This window comes from Patella vulgata, chromosome 3 (genome assembly GCF_932274485.2).
Source record: "Patella vulgata chromosome 3, xgPatVulg1.2, whole genome shotgun sequence".
NCBI classification, from domain to species: domain Eukaryota; kingdom Metazoa; phylum Mollusca; class Gastropoda; family Patellidae; genus Patella; species Patella vulgata.
In genome coordinates this window covers 63,676,711-63,700,233 of record NC_065881.2, presented here as the reverse complement: position 1 = coordinate 63,700,233, position 23,523 = coordinate 63,676,711, and the positions used below count along the sequence as shown (strand labels likewise).

The following is a 23,523-nucleotide window of genomic DNA, read 5'->3' as shown; positions in this document are numbered from 1 at the left end:
TGTGGAATATGCCTAGCTTCGTTTTTCGAGTCCCTTATGACAAATAGCGCTGAAACGCATTATGGTACACGATTCGTGTACCAATCGTAAAATGTTTATTTTGTCTTAAATATTGGATATCAGAAGTCCATCTTTACCCAGTAAGATCATAGCATCAATGTTGATTTAAATTGACAAATAATTCGCGTTTTCAATGTCGAAGATTTTGAATGATATTGAGTTAGAGACTTAGCTACTTTAATATTTCCCTCGACCGGTTTGTAAGGAATTCAAATTCACTCAAATGACGATCGTCGGCTTTAATCATAAACTGAAAGTTTTATGAGTTATTTAGCTCATACACTGCTTGGACGACTTGGCTGTTGGTGTTCGAGTGTTTCTTTGCCTGACAACCTATATACTAGTGACACTATCAACACAACCCAAAACATGGTTTTAACCAGTCGAGTATTATTTTCGGTTCACACCAATTAAGTTATGCTTAATAGAGAGGCAGTTATATCTGTAGCTATAGAGCGGGAGCCCAGGGGGGTAACCTAGCTGAAAAGTGTGCCAATTTTCTCCTATATGGTATCAATGCATGTATATCTGGTATCATCAGAATGTAAGTCTGCAGGGTTTCTGGTGGTGGGTGTGGTATTCCACGCCCAAAATACCCCCCCCCCCCCAACTAGGCTAGATTAGCTCAAAAGTGTACAACACGAAAATCTTACTGCAGTGTACCGTACATCTTCAGGTGTTACAAAAACACTCTGACAGGCATTTCTAGTGGTGGGGTACCCCTGACAGAGCTATGTAATTGCCAGACATTTGTAGTGGTGGAGTATCCCTGACAAGAGTTATCTAATTTCCAGACCATAACTAGGCTAGATTAGCTGAAGTCTGTACCACCTAAAACAACCTTGGAGTTGTTCAGTACCACGTCAGGAATCATGAATGGTACACTGCTTTACAATTTTCATGTGGTACACTTTTGAGCTAATCTAGCCTTGTTGGGGGGGGGGCGTGGCATTTTGGACGTGGAATACCACACCCACCACCAGAAACCCGGCAGACTTACATTCTGATGATACCAGATATACATTCATTGATACCATATAGGAGAAAATTGGTACACTTTTCAGCTAGGTTGAAATGACGCGCTTTAATTGCGTCATGGTTTTGAGTTTTTACGCCCCTTGAGTTTTTGTGCCCCTCGCAAATGGCAAAACAAATCACGCGGTTTCAGTGCGGTTTTCAGCATTATAATCATAATGCTTAACCAGTGTCGAACATATACCGTGCTACAAATCGAACTAACATGTTCCACACAGCTAAATATTACCTGAGAGGGACCCCCTTCCCCCTCCCGCACACACATATAAATGGGGACCCGGACGGTATGTGGTTCCTCATGCAAAATCATGGGTCACTACGCCCCTGATCTGTAACAATCGTTCAAATCTGGATATAAGCACTAAAATCTGTATAGGTGTCCGTTCAGGATCATTTATTAAGAAAATGAAGTTAGACACCTGAATTTCCAAAATGGTCGCCATTTTGCAAGATGGGCGCCATTTTCGACTTTGCTTGCATCAAATTGTACCTACTATAACTAGACCGATTGAGAAAAACGCCCATATTTTTTAGCCTGGACGACCGAACGTCGGTTCACATTCATCTGTAATAGTCTAGAGGTCACAATGTTCCGATTTTGATGAATCTTAAAACATATGTTAAGGAGCAATAAATTTAATAGCCCAGAATCATTTGGTGTGATTTCATGGCAAAAATATTATACTTAGTTGTGCGAACGGCGACCATCTTGAAAATGATTACTATCTGGGATTTTTTGAATGGCTAATATGTGCTTTTTCTAAAGAGCAGTCCCCAAAGAGTAAGTGTGCCAATTTTGATACTTGTATCCACATTTGAAAGTTTTCCACCATATCATACATTCAAAGTACTGTGTTTGGCTCTTATAATGTCTTGTCTTCTAGTATGTACAAACAAAAAACTCCAGCAGCTCCTTGAATGATCTAGGCAACCGAGATTAATTAGAACCAGGATGAAGAATCTGACACATCCAAGAATAAACAGTGAGTAAACAAATTAAATAATAAAAAAATATCCAGTTTTTGGCTCTTCTTCTTCAGCCTAGGAATTTCTTTAGTAAAATGCACTTGATAATGAAAGGTTCCTTATGCTTACAAAATGTGTGGCGTGCTAGTTTGTGTTCCTTTACTCTACTGTCATTGAATGCAAACATTTGTCAGCTATGCGATTCCTAAAATGCTAATTGTGCAGATTAATTATCGATTTCCAATAATTGACTATAATAAATTTTTTAAACCCCTTCTACCTTATACTGGACTGTATTGAACCGTTTCTGTATATATGTAACAGACGGTTTGGTACCGTTACATCATGAATATTAGCAAACTTTTCATTAATAAAATATATATCAGGCATCCACACATCTGGCATCAACTTGGTATCTATTTCCAAACGTTTTAACAATTTGGAATTATCCGACCACGATAATCGGGAATCTGTCCAGTTTGTCCGAAGGAAAATACTCATGGAATATTCCTGTAATAAAACAGAACAATGTATATACAGTAAGAACAATGATAACTCGAATCATGATGACCTGAACGATGTCAGTATAATCTCCTGGATATAAAAGAGCTAAAACTGAACATATTCCTAAAGACAAATCTTAATTATCACTTTTAAAGCATAAAAACGATAGCAATTTTAGATTGACAGTAAACATGTAATCAAAACAAAACGGCAATAGGTCTTGTTTATTTGGAGCCTTGGGGGAATTACCTTTATTCTACGCTAAAGACAAATTAAATTTGTTATTCCGTGTATCCATCAGATGAATCACCAAACGCTACTTTTTATAAAGTTAATTGCAGCTGATGCGAAATCCTAGACAATGTTTATGGACAAAGCGCATGGTTCTTAGTGTATAACCAACAGATATTTGTTAATTTTTAAACTCGGTCCTATCTAAAAACTTCAAAACGACCAAATCAATCGAAAACTAAATTTAAATGTCTGGATTCCAACACACTTAATATATGTTTAATGATTCCAGTCTCCAATTTAGTACGCTGGATATTAGAAGCAGACGAACGGCCGATGTCTGATTTCATTATTTTCATATAATTGAGATGCTTTGTTCACGGAATGATGAGCATTGTTCCACCTTTCCCTAGACTTGTTTACCAGATATTTAGGTGGTGTTTTATTGATAATGTCAGTGACTTTTTTACGTATGAGAGAGAGAGAGAGAGAGAGAGAGGGGGGGAGATCTAACGTCCACTCGACATAAACTAGATAATTTCGGGGCTGAGATATTGTGGTTCGATTTTGATCCATATAGGGGACTTCTGTAGTGGGAGGAAACAGGAAGACCCGGAGAAAACCTACTAGATTGGATGTACATTTATAGGAATATTTCCAAAAGTGGTGTTTAAAGAAACATTATGGGAGATTAGATAAAGAGCTGGCAGTTCTCACTATAATAGTTAAAAACAAGATAATGTAAAGGGAATTTGCTGAAAATTTTAGTCAAATTGATCCACTCTGGACCGAGATTTTAGCGATTGAATTTTCGGCCTAAAGTCTGTACGATAAAAAAAAACAGTCTCGATTATCCATTTCATGATTAAATCATGAATGAAAGTTAAGCAGCAAATGAGGTCCTAATCCAGAAAATATCGCAGGCTAGTTAGATTATGGTCTGGATAAGTTAATTAATGTCTAATTAATAATTTAGATAACATTTTAGGCCTCCTAAAGAAAGACCTGCAATAGGCAGATTTAGCTCTTGCATGATGTATTTATTATGTCCATTGTCACAAAATTCGACCATATCTTTTGAAAGAGACATTATTGTTTTGTTTTTCTAGGTAGACGTGATATTAGATACGCTTCCTCATTCAGTCTTTGTTTTATGCACACCCTGGCATAAACGTCTACTGGTCTTTTTCTGATAAAATTATAAAGCTATGGAGTATTATTTGCAATTTATAATGTCTGAAAGAGAAACATAGCTTTATAATAAGAGAAATTAGGTGTTATGTCCATTCAAAAGCCATTTTCAGATGGGAAATTAATACTTTAATATATCGTTGGCATGCTGTTACGTTCCTCAGCAAAGGGAAAACCACAGAAAACAGATATAGCAACCTAACGGCCGACGCTTTATTACATCTTTGTGAAAATGTAGATATCTATTAACACACTTGATGCGTGTTCAGAAACACATCGTCTAACAACGAAAACATTCGACTTTTATCGCTAATTTCTGAGTAGGAGTACAATTTCCAACAATGCTGATATCTTGATCAGTGATATTTAATTATTGAACTGAAAATACACAATTCACACATCGAACAATTTCGTAATTGCATTTTTCTCAGTTGCCATTTGTATAGAAATTTAACCTTTAGCATGATTCCGGGATAATTAAACGTTACGTCATGCAATGCTTTGATATTTTGACGCACAAAAACAGGAGAAATGGAAAATGTCAATAAATTTAAACTAAAGGACTATCCAATCAAATTACTCTCAATCTACTAAGATAATTAAATATAAAACTTTTCTTTACACGTTGGTACCAGCGGTAATAGATGTAATTTCGCGTAGGTAACCGTGTGGTTAACTTAATTACTTGCATTATTGACAGTGTAATAAGAACCAGACACTTGATGAAATACGATTACTCAAAGATCAAGAACCTTTAACTTAGTAAGGCAATTGATTTACTCGTGTGTTCGTTGAAAAATATTTAAGTTAACATACTGGTTCCTAAAGAGCTATGGCAATGAACTATTTAATTCGGGCGTTTCTCACTCGTAGATGAAGCAATATCAATATTGAAAAGGCATCTGAAAATAAGAGTCGCTTCAAAAGGTAAACACCGGGTAGATGTAATTCGCTCACGAAACAAGTTGAAGCGTACAATGGACCAGAAACCGATTATGGCGTCATCGCGTAACCATCTGAAATCGAAGTTCTCCATTCGATGCGTAATTGTCCAAGGAACAAGCATGCCGAGTTTCATGTCGAGCGTACATGAATTGGCAGAGCGTAATTCGTTTTTCGAAGAGTGTCGCACCCGAGAACAGCACGATGCATAGCGCTTGGGGACCAACATTTTAAAGGCAGGTGTCAACTATTCGTAGCATATCAACACATTAATTTAAGCAAATCATTACTTCTTTTTAAAGTTAAAATCAAATGTTGCATTATGTAAGAGCTAAATCTGCTCATTGCCGGGTTTTCTTATGACCTCAAATGTTTTATAAATTATTTATTAGCATAAAAGAACATAATCAACTCTCTAGAATATCGGATACTCGCCATTTACAAATTAATGATTGAAACAAGATTGTCGTTTAATAATTTAATTTAAAAATGCATAATCAAGAAATTGTTTACTATCGTAACAATGGTAGCAATGACAATCGAAACTACGATATTCTCCAAACAGCCATACCAGTTCGCTCAGAATTAAGTAATTTGACTGTAATTTTCAATATTATATTCATTTTTCATTATCCATTTTTAAACTATTATAGCGAGAACTGTCAGCTCTTTACCTAAATCTTAAATAATGCACTTTTAAATGTAAATTACCTGTATCTAAAACAAGTAGGAACATTTTATTCTGTCGATTATTAATGTATTGTCACTAGAGACATTGTATATTATCGGCTTGTGGTCATTTGCATATCATAAGAATTTCACGATTCAACTTTAATTAGGCATGCTCTTCATACAGTTATTAAAACATCACAAAAAAACGTACCATAGCAGCTTCGTTGACGGAATCAAAACTAAGAACATAAATCTGTACAGTAACTTTGGTAGGATAATCTATTAAATGAAAAACAGAGAGCAAGCGAGCTCGTTAAAATACTAGATAAATTTGAAGAGGTTAGTAATCAAACGGCGGTGTCCATAGCTGTATAGAGAGAGCTATCGTTTTCTAGACAACTTTTAATGTGCTTGAAGATGGTAAGTGTAGGACAATTTAGTTCTTTTGATTTTGCTCCGTCTAATGAAAGAAAATTCACAAGTAATACATTTTGGCAAGCTGGAAATATGTCTGGTAGTGGAATTCATCCAGATAAAAGACGCATTAACTGAAGCCGGCCAAACTACACACAAACAAATCTGTCGGATGGCATGTATGACGTCCTGAAACATAACGTAAGGATCGTTTAGTATACCAAAGTCACGGGCACTTGAAGGGATTAAAATAAAACTTCTTACTACTGCTTGACTATATATTACAGTATATAGAATGTTTCTTACACGCCATGTTGTTTTCACGCGTTCAAGACATTTCGTCTGCTATCATCTCACAATACTCACTAGTTCTAACATTTCCCGCCATTTTTATTGCTAACGTGACTTTATTTGATCATTATACACCTTCCAATGTAATTAAATTGGATATTTTACAGACTGTGGAACCGGTACCAACAAACACACAATGTTGATGATAGACCTCTTTCAGGTCGTCCTAGAGCCATTACACAAGCCCAGGATCGATACATTTGTACACAGGTCCTGCGAAATCGAGGACATACGGCCAATCAGCTTTCTGTAAACTTGTACCAAGTTACAGGAATTCGAGTTACACCCCAAACGATTAGAAATCGGCTACATGCAGCTCATTTGCATGCGCGACGACCGCGTGTTGTGCTTCCATTAACTTGCCAGTACATGGCAAACAGGCGTCAATGGTGTAGGCAGCGTAGAAATTGGGGTAATCGTCGACGGGGGCGTGTAATGTTCTCAGATGAGTCCAGATTTACTCTGGATTTCACCGATAGACCTGCCCGCGGTTGGAGGCGTGTAAATGAGCGTCATGCTAACGTTAACGTAAGACAGCATGACAGATTCGGGCGTGGGGCTGTTATGGTGTGGGGAGGAATCACCAAGTATATATAGTCAAGCAGTAGTAAAAAGTTTTCTTTTAATCCCTATTATGATCTACTCCATATGCTTTCATGTACATGGTGATTAACCCATATATCGGCTACGGTTCAACTTTTAACATATTGAATGATCAGTATTGACGACAAAAACAGATTCTTAAAACTGTTTAGTCCATTCTTCAGACATAATTGTACTTAGAATACCTACTAAATAGTAGCACTTACCATTTTCAAAGTCTGGTGGAATGCGTGGGTCGTAGGTTTTATTATTGTGTAATATGGCATTGATGATGGCTTGTCTGGAAAAAAGAATACGGATCAGTGAGTGTAGGAAATATAATTTAATATTTTAACGACTTACTGGTATATATATATAGATGTAAATCGTTCAACATTAAACGTTAGTTAACCACACAAAGCCCAGGCGGTCCATATAAGTCAACAAGTCAACGGTGACGCTGATTTCCCTCGCCTCAACCCCCAAGTAAATAGATCACACTCATTAATTACTTGCCCATTTATCGTTCTAAAGCTTTTGAGAGCAATCCACTTGCATGTTTAGCCTATGCAGGAAATTCTCATAATCGACCTCAGCACATTCATCTAACCAACATCTACACCAAGTTTGAACATTTTACCTAAATTAGAAGTAGAGTTTTGGGCTTCCAGATATAATGTGTCGCGAACAGATTGACGGTAGCTTCTTAGCCTGACCAAAAACTGCCCTTCATCGCACTCATTGAACAGTTACAGAGTTATTGTGTACCATTAAAGGAAGGACGGGTGAACCCATTTTGATAACCCACTGCTTTCTTAGAAATGCGGGGCACAAAAATCACTAAAATGTTACAGCAATACGATAGCAAAACATAATATCAGGTCGTTTCTGGCGAACCTAGGAATCTGATATATTTAAGTATTGAGAATTATGCGTTTGAAATTTGCGTTCTGTTGTTATCTCTGTAGCCATCAAATAATAACATTTATGTAAATAGCGTTCGGTGTCCTGATGTATATGTATGATATATTAAATCACAAATGAATGTCATTATTTATTGTCCACAGATATAACAACAGAACGCTAAATTTCAAACACATAATTCTCAATACTTAAATATATAGATTCGTCGGTTCGCCAGAAGAGCGACGATATGATATATAACCAACTATATGATCACATTTGTGTGCTGTACCAATGATACAAACATCTCCAGAGAAACGATTGCTAGCATTCTCTCTTACTTTTATTTCCAACAATATAATAAACTCTACATTATTCATAACTTAATGGCATTAAATGTGCTACTGTCCAAAGTGTTCAAACCATTGTTTCGCGTTAATGGAAGCTAAATAATATAAAATAATTTGAACATATTATAGACATTTGTCACGAAACAGAACAGCAGTGATAAAATGGTTTAATTTGATTTGCTCTTCGGCCATCATCCGACTTGATTATACACGGTAGCCGCTTCTTGAAATATCATTCTATAAAACCATGCGTTAACATACAGAAGGGGAGCCACAGTGGCTAAGTGGGTAAGGCGCTGGCTCGCCAGCCTGGGGGGTCGGGTGTTCGATCCCTGAATTGGCCGAGAACGTTCAACCAGATTTTCCGGCGTGGTTCCCTCAGTGATGCAGGACGTAGGGCCTGACAAGGACAGCTGTCTAGTCGTTCGTTTGAGACGAAAAACCGAGGTTCCGTGTACACATTGACATAGACGTAAAAGATCCCTTGGCAGTTGGAAGTCGATATAAGAGTAGACCATAGCGCTACTTCCCGGGCAAAATTTTCCTCATAGCACACTGTATGGCGTATGCCCGTCTTCATTAGCCCAGTTCACAGCAGAACGGCGGGACGTTAAACCCCATTCCATTTCATTTCACATAGAGAAGGACACGGGACTTGACCTACTCACTAGAATTTTCAGGTGATTCCTATTCTGTCGGTTAACGGAGATTTATTTTCTCAAGGGACTTTTAGAACTATTTATTCATTCATCAGTATGAGTAATAACAGACTGATATATCATTTCAAGGCAGCTAGGTGATGAAGTATATTGAATATATATTGACTTAGCATGTTTTAGAGGATTCCCTATGGACCATTCTGTCAACACTATATGTCTCTTCTACACTGAGATGTAATCCCTAGAGACGCAGTTATAAAGTGACAAGGTTTCTCTAATTGCTTCATAATAAACGCCTCCAGAAGAGTCATAGCAGCGACAGACTCGGAAACGTTATAGATTATTCACGTTTTCAGAAAGGATACAACCACATTTGAGAGAGACGGGTGTTGTGATCCAGTATCTGCCAGGGGTCTATATACAACGACTGTGGGTGACAAGGGTTGAGTCTTAGTTTTTCTCCAAGTTATTCGATAAAATAAAAGCTAATCAATAAAGTACTCTCGTGTATGTCAGTACAGATATAACCACATTGAGTTTCCTTTAAATCGTAACATATACCAGAAAAAGTAATGAATTGACATAGCATTGTTATTGTATTATCTTATAAACCACCAACTGTCTTTAAACCGGAAGCTTTCACATTATAAAGGCCCCACCATGTTAAAGTTCATTATTGAGCGTCATTCGCACATTTTGATAAAATAGAAGCGAATTTTAAACATCGCATCCACAGATTGCCTAACATTTAGCTCAAATAACAAAGGAGTCTGTTCAGGTATGGCACCAGTATCCGGGCTTATACCTATCTACAAAGACTTTATTGCAATAAAAGACGATATGTAGACACGATGGGAATGGGGTTTTTTCTGGCAAGTATTAAAGTTGTCGTTGACATATGTTTTATATTTCCTCTATGTTTGTTGGTGTTATTAATATTCCTGTGAGTGATATACCGATAAAAGAACTTTGATATTGATGTCAACATTTTATTTAGTATCGTGGAAAATACACCTATACAAAACGTAGATAGCATTCGGCCTCAAAGATATCAATAAGTTGTATCTGTAATTGATCATGAACTTGGGATGTGTATTAACAACCAATGATTTCTGGTTATTTCCAGTTTACGTGTTAGTAAAGATGTAAAATAACCTTAATGTGGTGATACGGTGTTGGTTACCTTCAAGGTCTTTTCTTCCAGAATTTTACCTGCTTCAATATAATACTCTTCATTTAAACAGGTATTATGTAAGAGCTAAATTTGCCCATTGTAGGTCTTTCTTTGGGCCTTAAATATTATATAAATTATTAATTAGACATTTATTAACATGACAAGACCATAATCAACTCTCGATGCCGTCGGATGGCTCCGATTTTAAGTAGATTAGAACGGTTCGGCCCTTTACTATTTAGTGATTTGATTTAAAATGCAGAGGCGAGGCTAAGACTCGACGGACCAGTACGCTTGGTAAGATCAATGCACACATCTTATGAAAACAAGAACCATTGATACCTTCGCCAAAACTAAAGTAATTTGAATTCAATTTTCAATATATTCATTTTGCATTATCTATTCTTGAACTATTATAGCAGGAACGGTCAGTTCTTTATCCAAATCTTACATAATTCCCCTTTAATTATTAGCATCTGCCATAAAGCTTCAAATTGTGATACTAACAATATAAGAGTTGTTTCAAAATCGTAGTTTTATAAAGTTTCTTTACATCTGAAAGTTATCTTAATAAAACGAACAGTTAAACATACATTATGCAAGAACTAAATCTACCTATTGCATGTCTTTCTTTAGACCTGAAATGTTATATAAAGTATTAATTAGACATTTATTAACAAAACCAGACCATATTCAACTCTCGATGGTATCGGATACTTGAGATTTTAACTAGATTAGAACGGTTCGCCATTTAAAAATTTAATTTAAAAAAGGGAAAGCAAGGCTAAGTCTTGAATATACTAGTGACCTGGTTATCACAATGCACACATTTTGTCAAAACTACAGTGATAACTTGGCTCAGAATGAAGTAATTTAAATGAAATTTTCAATATTTTCATTTTACATTATCTATTTTGGAGCTATTATTACAGCTCTTTATCTAAATCTTACATAATGTATCTTTAAGTTATCTTAATTTAAAATGATAAATGGTGTTTTATTTATTTATAATAACTGTGGAAATAATCTCCTGAGACCCATTTGTGTCATATTCTAGGTCAAAAATATAAGCGATTTAGCTCCTTTAAACACTAATTTGTTATATAGCGTTGTAATATATTTTGTAATATGTAGGTTATATTTATTCACTTATACCAACTTGAACCAACAAAACCCTTTGATTTAAGAAAATGGGGTTGATCAGATGTGTTATTTCATTTAATAATGTATTTAAATGGCCACCGACGGGCACAAAATCGGATTGGTGATTTCTCAACGTTTGCTTTATTTGCAGAAATAAAATGTGAAACAAAAGGTCTACTAGGGGGATCCCGAGGTTTAATCTTAGAAATCTCAGAAACCTAACCACATCATATTTTATAATACCATGTAATATTTATGTAAGAGAGCGAGCATTGGTCTTTTACGTTACTTCTTAATATCCTCACAGGGTTAATCAGTGATATATAATCAGACTAATATACGTACAAGACATCATTTAACACCAGATTAATCTATAGTCTTATGTTTTTATTATCTACCACAGTAGATAATTTATAGCTGATGAGGTCAGATAAAACATAAAAAGAAAGATTGATTAATGCTTTCACAAAAAGCCTTTAAATGAAGATCGGATAACAAATACAGCTTTTCCGTTTCTAATCAATTAATAAAAAGTATAGTCTTAACAAACGGCATATTGGTCCACATTACTTTCCTATTCGTGCCACCATCTTTATTGTCTTAAGACTCGTCACTCGGCAGCCATATGAAATGAAATTTGGTATAACGCCCACTGTTCTGCACCCACTGGGCTAATGAAGACAGCTCGTCAGTCAATGCCACTATAGATAACTTATTTCTAGCCATGAACATCGCCCTTGTCTTAATCATCGAAATTAAATACAAGGGTCGAAAAATGTTCATTAATTTAAAAATTGCTAGCAGAGTTCAAAACTATTTATGTCCAATATCAGTGTTAAATGTTAGTTTGATATCGAATCTGGTGGCAAGTTGATTTCTTTATTTGAATACGTATTGGGTATGTGTGTGTGTGTGTGTGTGTGTGTGTGTGAGGGGGGGGGGGGTGATCATGGAACTGGACAGAAGACTGATCTCAATTTTTTTTTTCAGTATGCCCAATTTATATAGACAAACCGGATATTGGGTGTCGCGAGCGTCCAAAAATTAGTCCTCTAAAGACAATGTTTAACAAGAATAATTCATATTTACGTCGATTACGATAGTTACAAAGTTGACCGAGCCTTTAAATAAAGAAAATTTCTAGAGTATGGCTGCTTTAAATCTTAGAGATCGAGTTGACCCAACATGAACCTTATTGAAATTAATGCGACCTTATCGGGTTTTATAAGACAGTATTGAATATTAATTGAAAAGGCTGTCATGTATAGTAAGGCACATTACACCACCTCTAGAAATCTACTTAGGGTTTTGACAACTAAGAACTTTAAAAACTTCAAACATATTATGTTATATGTCGGATTTGTTTGATATTTTGCATCAAATCCGGGTTAATTTGCACACACCCCAATAAATATATACAATAGTCAATAATACAATATAATTGCCTATATCGATCCCCGATCACGTCAACAAATCAAAATATTTTTTTTTTCTTTTTTGTTTTTACGACGGGAGAAGAATTTAATTTAAATGTTCGTGTTTCTTTAAATTAATTTAGTACAGCCGGCCTGGGGTATTTGCATCATTGACAGAATATTTACATAAATGAGTAAAAGTCTCATCAAAAGTGTCTACACAATCTGAATATTATGACATTTGAAGAATTTGCAATTCCTAATTTTCAGTTTACAAGACAAGTCTTGTATTATTCAGTTAAATGCTGATCTCGATTTGGAATAATAAACATATTCTAACAGGCAATCTGATTAAGATCTGATGTCAATAACGTTTCCTTTGATTTTATCTGGGTGAAATACTTTCATTGAAATCGGTGTTCAGATCACGTGAACCTTATAATAATATGGACCTATCAAATTATCCGTATTGGTATACGGGTCATCGATGTTTTGAAGTAGACTAAGCTAGCTTTTGGGTTATGATATGACTAATTGATATACGCATGTTAGAAAATCAGTTTGATTAGTTGTGTAAAAATCAGAAAATGAAATTTGTAATATGATTATTATGAGATTGTCTGCAATCATGATGCTTGAAGTGGACAGTTCGTCCGTGGTTGAAAACTGGTAAATGTAACATATTTAAAGTACAGAACTACATATTCTGCACATTACATTACCTACTGTAATGCAGAATTAATGCCGATTAGTCCGACAGATAACATTTTTCCTTTAGTATGTATATAACAAAAAGAAACCTAACATTCTAGAAGATACTGACACGACAGGGAAATAAAAATACTTTTTCTTTTAGTACCAACACCTACCTTGGAGTTTTTAATGAGTGCCATTTTTTAAAACTCTTCAATTTATATCCCCTTCCCACATATTGAAATACTTTAAGATTTCTCTTACTATCTCTAATATGATATCCACACATTAACTCCAAACTTAAACAAATTAACACATAGATATATAACCTCATAGTAGACCACTTGTAGTCAATATAGGTCCATTACACTCAATTTAAGTTACGAAATCCGATCCATTCCATGTTAAATCACAAAGGTAAAAATATTACTAGATTTTACTGCAGATATTAGTATATGATTGCATTATGCCATAAGAAGTTGTTTCGCGGTTTAAACAGAAGTCTACGGTGTAGTAGTAAACAAACATCGTTCATGAAGCACTGACACACTTACAACCAGTGAACTGCTGTAATTCTGAGTACATCATTACCTCAGTATCATCATGAAGCAAACGGTGATTCGGTTATAACGTCCATATTATGGCTTGATCAACTCAGCATGTAGTTAGATGAGATGAATTTTCCTTATTTTGTGACGCTTCTCTCAATAAGTGGCGTATACTTGCACTTAAGGGTTACACTGCTCAACACTCATGTTACTATTATAAGAATTGATCGAGCATAAGAGCTCAAATATTTGTATAGTTTTGCGTTCCATACTTCTAAACAATTATTAACGCTTGTCATCAATAATTATTCCCCTAAAGCTGACACGGCATAAACAACCGTTATAATTGTGCCCCTGAAGAATGCCAATAAATAATCACCATATTCCACTTAAACATCGTGTATTGTAGTCAACCTGGTCGATTCTGAGACTAACATCATAAATATTCAGGCCCGTAGCTAGCAGGGGGGGGGGGGGCAAGGGAGGCAGCCCCCCCCCCTCCATTTGGAAAAAATCGGCTCCCCCAATGGGCGTCCTTTCCATGCCCATATCGGTATTGGCGCCCCATAAACCCCCCAACCAATGTCGCCGATCATGTCACCATAATGAATCACACGATTAACACCACAACTTGATTGATGGCGCGCCCAAAACGGCGTGATCTGTGTGGTGCCTTATCTCGGAGGGGCGCCCATAATGACAAGGTTGGTGGGGTGCCTTATAATGACAATATGATTTTTCGGGCCGCACATAATGCATAATGCCGAGTGAGGTTGGCTGGGCACCCACGACCGCATACCGACGCCCAAAGAAATCTACCATAAGAAAGCCTCTGGAGATTGTACAAAATTTTCCAGGTCAAATTCACGATGGGGAGGCGATTAATTGAGGCCGCACCTGGCGTGATAATCTTCAAAATTCAAACAAGTCGCACTCTAACCCGATTCCGAACTTTTCGTTTTTCTCATAAATTATTATAGGTACGCTGAAGTCGTATTCCTTCCTTCAAATTTTTATAATGTACATATCAAAATATCATATAATACGCCAATATCTCAAATTCAGCCTCAGAATTGAAATTTTCCGTCATTTTCATAGTTCCTCTCCTCAGGTGCAACTGCAAATCCTATTTTCCAACATTTATTTTTTTTTTTTGGGGGGGGGGGGGGGGATCAACACACACACAAACATTTTTGGGGTAGCTACGAGCCTGCATAAATATTTATTTTCTATTGGTTTGTGCGCAATATGGATCTCTTCTTTGCATTTTTTCAACTGCGAAGGGATTTTCACGCGTGATGCCGTTATGTATTCGAGGGATTTCGGATTTCCATCTCAATAATTACACAATTATATTGTATTCTGTAATATGGAATACTTTCTGAAGATGACATAATATGTTAAAGTTTTAGATGGAATGACTGGTGTTTAGATGAACAAAGAGCATACTTGGAAAGGCATCAAAAGGAAACTCTGATTGCATAAAGAAACCCAATCTGTTTCACAGAGAATTACGAGTCTCGTAGAATATCTCTGTCATAGATGACTGCCTTAACACGTGCTGTCACAGCACGCGGTGTGAATCATTGGCTGAATGGCGCGTGCATTGTTTACATAAGACATAACTGCTTCGGAGAGAATGCTGCATTTTAGTCATTTTAATACCCATTTACACTAAATCGGAAATAATTTTTAACTACAAATACGTCAAACGCCTTTATTTATTTTTCCAATATATACAAAAAAATGTTTTAGAATTTAATTTGTCGCAGGAAAAAAGTTAATATTTCTAGCTCATTAAGCCGCATCAATGTCATCCTTATCAGTGATTGTCGCGGCCAAGCAAATATTCACTGCGGATCAGTGTGAAAGAAACCTTACAAAGTTATAATTAAGCATGCATGACTAGTAAAGTGTGCAGGAAACAAAGTTATAGGTACACACATATATTGTCACAACATAAATTGGTATACAATAGCTCCTATGCATTTTAATAGTTTTACGTTTTCGTTCAACATCAATATTTTAAACTACTGGGAATTGTTCTATTCATATTTGAAAAGTGGTTCCTTATACAAACTTAGACTATAGCATATTGACAATTGGCTATAATATCAACTGATATCAAACGATTAAAACATTTATGTCGTAGTAATAAATATTGCAGGGCTTTGTAACCTGATCATATAATTGACTTCAGCGCCATGATTTCACTCTTATCTTCTGTACCCACTTCAATTATCCAACCGCTCAACCAGTTTCAATACATAAAATATGTATTAATGATTTATATGTGCACTCGTTCATCTGATGATAGATGACTATTTATAACTTTTATAAATTGGTTAAATTAGTTAAGCGCATTTACACCACCTGCTCAAACAAGTGTTATCACATGTTTTACAGATATGATGAATTGAAAGATAAATATTATCCTAACTGAGGCCATGGGTTATTCCACATATCGACCGAGGGTATTAGGGTAATATTTGTGTTACACACTGACATCAATGTTAAATCTATCCTAATTGATTTCACCTATAAGACAAAGGTTTAGCCCATATCGGCCCTGCGATGTTGGCGTACCATTATTTCAATAATCGTATGGGCAACTTGCCAATCGTACATTATTTATACTAGTGAAATATTGAACTCGCATAACGTATTTCACTGTAAAAGCACGTGCGGAGTGCCAATCGTACATTATTTATACTAGTGAAATATTGAACTCGCATAACGGAGTGCGGAGTGTCTGTATTTAAGTTGTTTAATGGTCTCGAGGTTAAGACATTGCGTAATATATTGTATAAACACTCGGGCCTACGACCCTCTTGTTGTTACAATATATTACTTAATGTCTTGCTCTCGACCATTAAACAATACGTAACCACGTGCTCTCAAACTGTTATTCATTTTGTGCAATGTTGTGAAACGATTCTGACGACGAACTGATCAGCGCAAGTCAGTTTTTAAAAAATATGGCTGAAAAAGAAAACGTAGATTCTGACAAAGAATTATTTAAAGCTAGTCAAAGTGCAGAATTTATGCAGGAAATATTTAACAAGGAGTTAATGTACTCGGATTGTGAGATACAAATGATAAACGCTTTTCAATTTCGAGTGACAAGACATCAGTGAATGTGCCAACAATACCGTGCCCGTAAATACCTTACGCAGAAATCTGTGGTCTATGAACTTTTTTGACAGTTGGTCAGTGAGCGAAAAATCCTGTGCGCGCTGGAAGATATGAGGATATAAGATCTTATATTTTGGATGTCTAGATTCGCCTCGGAAGTAAGCAAAATAAAATGATGAATATTATCCACCGAATTCCGTATTTAGTTATGGGAATAGTTTCACATTTACGGATTACGAGTAAAATTGATGTGGATATACTAAACAATCCAGAATGACAAGTTCTTGATGACCAGATGAAGAAACTAAGTAACATGGGCCTGACAAAGTTCGTCGTCCGAATCGTTTGACAACATTGTACAATAAGTGAATAAAATGTTAACAGAAAGAATTTGTGTCCTTTTTCTTTTCAGAGTCCGTAAACCTGTAAATCAGGGGGTGATATCTAATATCGTCCCTAGTATAGGGATATATACGATTCAAAAAAAGTAGGGGATATTTGATTTTGGGGGCATAATACTAAAATATGCAAATGACTACGAAAAAAGTCACTATAGAACCTAACAGAAGAAACATTTCCAGTTACATGTGACGCCCAAACGCACCAATAGCTACCGCATGGAATGCAGGTGATGCTTGGGATCATCATGGGGGTCCAACCCAAGATTTGCACGACTCTGACTTTGAATGTTACAGTCATTGTGGCATTGAATTCCAGGGTGGAAACATCAGTTTAATTGTTTTAGTGACCAGAAAACAAATTTTGATATGCGTCGGCTTACCCAAAATGAAAGGTTACGTGCCCTTGGCATGCTACAGATCGGCACAACACAGGCGGTTGTGGCGCGGACGATGAATGTTTCTCAGTCTGTCATAAGCAGGCTATGGTCCAGATACCGTGATACACAATCTGTACAGGACAGACCACGCTCAGGTCGACCAAGGGCGACAACTCAAGCCCAGGATCGAGTTATCCGTACCTTGGCCTTGAGAAATCGTGTCATCACAGCAAATCAGATCAGCGCTCGTCTTCAAACAGACACTGGTGTGAGAGTGAGTGGCCAGACGATTCGGAATCGACTGCATAGGGGTCACCTTCGCGCCCGACGTCCTCGCGTGATCCCTTGTTTGAGAGATCATCACATTCAGGCAAGACGTCGTTGGTGTAGGGATCGTCAACACTGGGATAATCGACGCTGGAGCAATGTGATGTTTTCAGATGAGTCAAGGTTCACTGTTGATTTTTTGGACAGACGTAGGAGGGTGTGGCGTCGTCGAAACGAGCGCTTCCAAGACGTTAACGTCATCAGACATGATCGATTTGGGGGTGGTTCTGTTATGGTGTGGGGAGGCATCACTGTTGCTGGAAGAACGGCTTTACATGTTGTTGCAGGGCGTGTTACAGGCCAGTACTACCGGGACAACATCTTGGCAGTCCATGTTGTGCCGTTCGCACGACGTCATGGCCGCCGTTTCATCTTCCTGGATGACAACGCAAGATGTCACAGGGCCAGGATCGTTACAGGTTACCTCCAACAACAGAACATCACCACATTACCTTGGCCAGCACTGAGTCCCGACCTCTCCCCCATCGAGCATGTCTGGGACATGCTTGGACAGAGGTTACGTCAACGTCAACAACGTCCTGCCAATGTCCAAGAACTTGCTGCTGCGTTGCAACAGGAATGGGACAATCTGGACCAAAATGACCTTAGACGTCTCATTAGGAGTATGCCACGTCGGATCAATGCTTGTTTGGCAAACAGAGGAGGATTTACCCGTTACTGACTTGGTTGTGATGCTGTGGTAACTTTGCTGTTTGACCCCGGGTATCATTTTACCCTTATAATGGTCAGTCTGTGCCTTACTTAGTCTAACGATCATTTGGAATAAATCGATGAATGTGAACTTCATTTCATTTTGTCATTTGTTTCTTCGTCAGTTTCATTAGGTGACTTTAATAACACTTAAAAATCAAATATCCCCTACTTTTTTTGAATAGTATATATATATCTCCAAAAAACAATAGTATGAATTTCACCTACACATACATTTAGTTTTGGCCCTTAAATCCCGCCATATTGAACAACTCATTATTAAAGATACATTATGGGAGATTAGATAACGAGTTGGCAATTCTCACTATAATAGTTAAAAACTACATACTGTAAAAGCAATTTGCTGAAAATTTCAGTCAAATTGATCCACTATGAACCGAGAACTGAGCGAGTCAAAGTTCCGCTTAGCCTCGATCATCATTACTGAAGTCGGTAAGACAATACTAATAGTCTCGATTATCCACTTAATCGTTAATCACGAAGGGACAGTTTTGCAGCAATTCGAACTATAATCCAACAAATATCACAGGCTAGCCTTACCATCGAGAGTTGATTATGGTTTGTATAAGCTAATTAATGTCTAATTAATAGTTTTTATAACATTTTGGGTCTAAAGAAAGACCTACAATAGACCGATTTTGCTCTTGCATAATGTATGTTTAATCATCAGGGCATCATCAGGGCATAACATATATAATAGCTAATCTTCAATCATTGCAAATCAAATAATATGAACGGTCTTTGTTTGCTTGTTTTGTTTTTTTTGTTGTTGTTGTTTTTGTTGTTTTTTTTTTTTGGGGGGGGGGGGGGGTCTCGTTTTTTTCTTTAAAATTAGAAATGGCATTATCTATTTTAAATCATTACAAAATGATATCTAGCAGAATCCATAATTCTTTAGCAACAATTTTTACACCTCCCCGTTATTATATTTTGTTATTTATTGCTATAATCTGCTCGAAATGTAGGGTTGAAATGTGAATCAGATTGGGTTGGTTTTATTTCTGTTCATTCTAGAGAGATTACGGTAATTAATACATTCCTCAAATCTAATGTATTTCTGCTTGGGAGTTATCTATCACTATTATTGACCGTCTTACTTAAAGACAAAGAGTTTTAATTCATCCCAGGTCTGGTTCAAACTGGGAAGTTATCATATTTTCTGCTTCAGTTCGTCTTAATACAATGTCATATTCAATTTCCAGAATATCAGCGAAACTGTAGACGAAAAATACTTTAATCAGTAGGCCTTCCATGATTTTGGTTGTTGTTTTTTTTTTAATTTCGTGTATTTTTTTCGCATTCCATCCAAATCTAATTACTTAATCAAATAGTGGAAAGTATTGCTCCTGTAACGATAATTGTACCTTGTGAAGTCGTCCTTGGACACTCCACCATAACAAATGTCGGCAAAATCTCCTGAAAACTTTCAACAGATAAATAAAAGAAATCGATTAACTGACAAGCAATCTGTGCTATGGACGAGATCAATTAAAACAGCTGAATAGGTTACTTAAAGGGGCATTAGGTAAGATACAAAACTGACAACTCTAGCTATAATAGTTAAAAAATAGATAATGAAAACAGAATATGCTGAAAATGTCAGTCAAATTGCTTCGCTCTGTACCGGTATATTAGAGATTCAATTTTAGGCTAGACTCGGTCGCCATTACTACCGTTGGTTAGATAATAAACATAGTCTCGATTATCTATTTTAAAATTAAATCATCCATCAAAAAACGTAATCAAATCCATTAAATATCGCAGGCAAACGATAGTTGATTATGGTCTTGATAAGTTAAACATACATTATGCAAGAGCTGAATCTGCCTATTGCAGGTCTTTCTTTAGCCTGAAATGTTATCTAAATTATTAATTAGACATTAATTAACTTATCCAGACCATAATTAACTCTCGGTGGCATCGCTAACCTGCGATATTTATTCGATGGATTAGGTTCCGATTTTCGGCCCGACTTTCATTCATGATTTAATCATGAAATGGATAATCGAGACTATGTTTTTTATCGTACCGACGTTAGTAATGATGATCGAGGCTAGATCGAAAATTCAATCGCTAAATTCTCGGTTCAGGGTGGATCTATTTGACTGAAATTTTCAGCATATTCCCTTTACATTATCTAATCTCCCATAATAATTTATCTTTAATTGATGTCTAATTAACAATTTAGACATATTTCAGGCACAAAGAAAGACCTGCAATAGGCAAATTTAGCTCTTGCATAATGCATATTTAATGTTTGAAAGATTTCGAATTAATCCCAGTGTCCCACTTCCACCATACTCATCACAGTGTTTCGTTTGATTAGATCGATTCCCACTCAAGCACTGCCGTACTCGCCGCAACTTTCCGTCCCAAATTATGATTGGTTCAACAGTCCGATCAACAACCAATACATTACTTCGTAACAAAATCAATCGGGATTAACCAACTCTAAATAGGTTACCGTAAAGTGTCTGGCAACATAATTGTGTGATAAACGAGGGTATCCCAAACAGCTACAATGTAAACATTGGGTAATCGCCCCACACGTGAAATCTTTTTATCATCTCTTAGAGCATACAGCACATGAACAATATTTCCACCATCTTTTAATACATTTAACCAACTGTCCAAACACCACAGGGGATCACGTGGCTAAGTGGGCAAGGCGCTGGCTCGCTAGCCTGGAGGTCGGGTGTTCGATCCCTGCACTTGCCGAGAAAGTTCATCCAGATTTTTCGGCGTGGTTTCCGCTTGTCAGTGATGCAGGACGAGGGCCTGACAAGGGCAGCTGTCTAGTCGTTCGGATGGGACAAAAAACAGAGGTCCTGTGTACATATTGGCGTGCACGTAAAAGATCCCTTGGCAGTTGGAATTCGGTATAAGAGTAGACCGTAGCGCCGCTGTCCGGGCAAAATTTCCCTCATAGCACACTGTATGGCGTATGCGCGTCTTCATTAGCCCAGTTTAGGAGCAGGACAGTAGGACGTTAAACCCCATTTCATTTCATTTCATTTCCAAAGACCACAGATCAAAGAGAAGGGCTGTCATGTTACGTATTGTGTTTCACCAAACTGGATAGAATTTAGAAATACGACATAAGCTTTTTTGATAAAATAAATAATTCATGGATTTTCTTCACAAAAATGGATAAATATTATCGAATACTTGAAGGTAGACAGGAATAATTGGTACAAACAGGCACGTTTATAGAATTTATATTGAGTCAAAGAATTTTCGTTCCAAGGATGCTGCGCGTGCAGTTAGTCGCGAGGAAATTGTGGTAGGTGTTGAAAGACTAAAACTAATTAAAGAGGTTTCTAGGGCGCATTCCTGTAAATTATCAAGGTGACCTAGTAGGAAAATTAACACTTTATATACTATTCAAAAAAAGTAGGGGATATTTGATTTTTAAGTGTTATTAAAGTCACCTAATGAAACTGACGAAGAAACAAATGACAAAATGAAATGAAGTTCACATTCATCGATTTATTCCAAATGATCGTTAGACTAAGTAAGGCACAGACTGACCATTATAAGGGTAAAATGATACCCGGGGTCAAACAGCAAAGTTACCACAGCATCACAACCAAGTCAGTAACGGGTAAATCCTCCTCTGTTTGCCAAACAAGCATTGATCCGACGTGGCATACTCCTAATGAGACGTCTAAGGTCATTTTGGTCCAGATTGTCCCATTCCTGTTGCAACGCAGCAGCAAGTTCTTGGACATTGGCAGGACGTTGTTGACGTTGACGTAACCTCTGTCCAAGCATGTCCCAGACATGCTCGATGGGGGAGAGGTCGGGACTCAGTGCTGGCCAAGGTAATGTGGTGATGTTCTGTTGTTGGAGGTAACCTGTAACGATCCTGGCCCTGTGACATCTTGCGTTGTCATCCTGGAAGATGAAACGGCGGCCATGACGTCGTGCGAACGGCACAACATGGACTGCCAAGATGTTGTCCCGGTAGTACTGGCCTGTAACACGCCCTGCAACAACATGTAAAGCCGTTCTTCCAGCAACAGTGATGCCTCCCCACACCATAACAGAACCACCCCCAAATCGATCATGTCTGATGACGTTAACGTCTTGGAAGCGCTCGTTTCGACGACGCCACACCCTCCTACGTCTGTCCAAAAAATCAACAGTGAACCTTGACTCATCTGAAAACATCACATTGCTCCAGCGTCGATTATCCCAGTGTTGACGATCCCTACACCAACGACGTCTTGCCTGAATGTGATGATCTCTCAAACAAGGGATCACGCGAGGACGTCGGGCGCGAAGGTGACCCCTATGCAGTCGATTCCGAATCGTCTGGCCACTCACTCTCACACCAGTGTCTGTTTGAAGACGAGCGCTGATCTGATTTGCTGTGATGACACGATTTCTCAAGGCCAAGGTACGGATAAATCGATCCTGGGCTTGACCTGAGCGTGGTCTGTCCTGTACAGATTGTGTATCACGGTATCTGGACCATAGCCTGCTTATGACAGACTGAGAAACATTCATCGTCCGCGCCACAACCGCCTGTGTTGTGCCGATCTGTAGCATGCCAAGGGCACGTAACCTTTCATTTTGGGTAAGCCGACGCGTATCAAAATTTGTTTTCTGGTCACTAAAACAATTAAACTGATGTTTCCACCCTGGAATTCAATGCCACAATGACTGTAACATTCAAAGGCAGAGTCGTGCAAATCTTGGGTTGGACCCCCATG

At 37.3% G+C, this 23,523-nt stretch overlaps 1 protein-coding gene across 4 annotated transcripts in view; it reads right to left on the bottom strand.

Moving 5' to 3' along the window:
- The window catches only part of LOC126816621 (glycine receptor subunit alpha-2), a 65,248-nt gene that overhangs the window by 4,163 nt on the left and 37,562 nt on the right, over nucleotides 1–23,523 (bottom strand). For 3 of the 4 annotated variants that reach the window (XM_050543318.2, XM_050543320.2, XM_050543319.2), the window contains exons 3-5: nucleotides 7,176–7,249; nucleotides 5,813–5,880; nucleotides 2,342–2,571 (exon numbers count right to left, since the gene is read on the bottom strand). In XM_050543318.2, the coding sequence (XP_050399275.1) occupies nucleotides 2,342–2,571; nucleotides 5,813–5,880; nucleotides 7,176–7,249 (372 nt within the window). Of the gene's footprint in view, nucleotides 1–2,341; nucleotides 2,572–5,812; nucleotides 5,881–7,175; nucleotides 7,250–13,461; nucleotides 13,932–23,523 lie in introns of those variants that run through there. The other variant, XM_050543317.2, reaches the window with a different exon arrangement.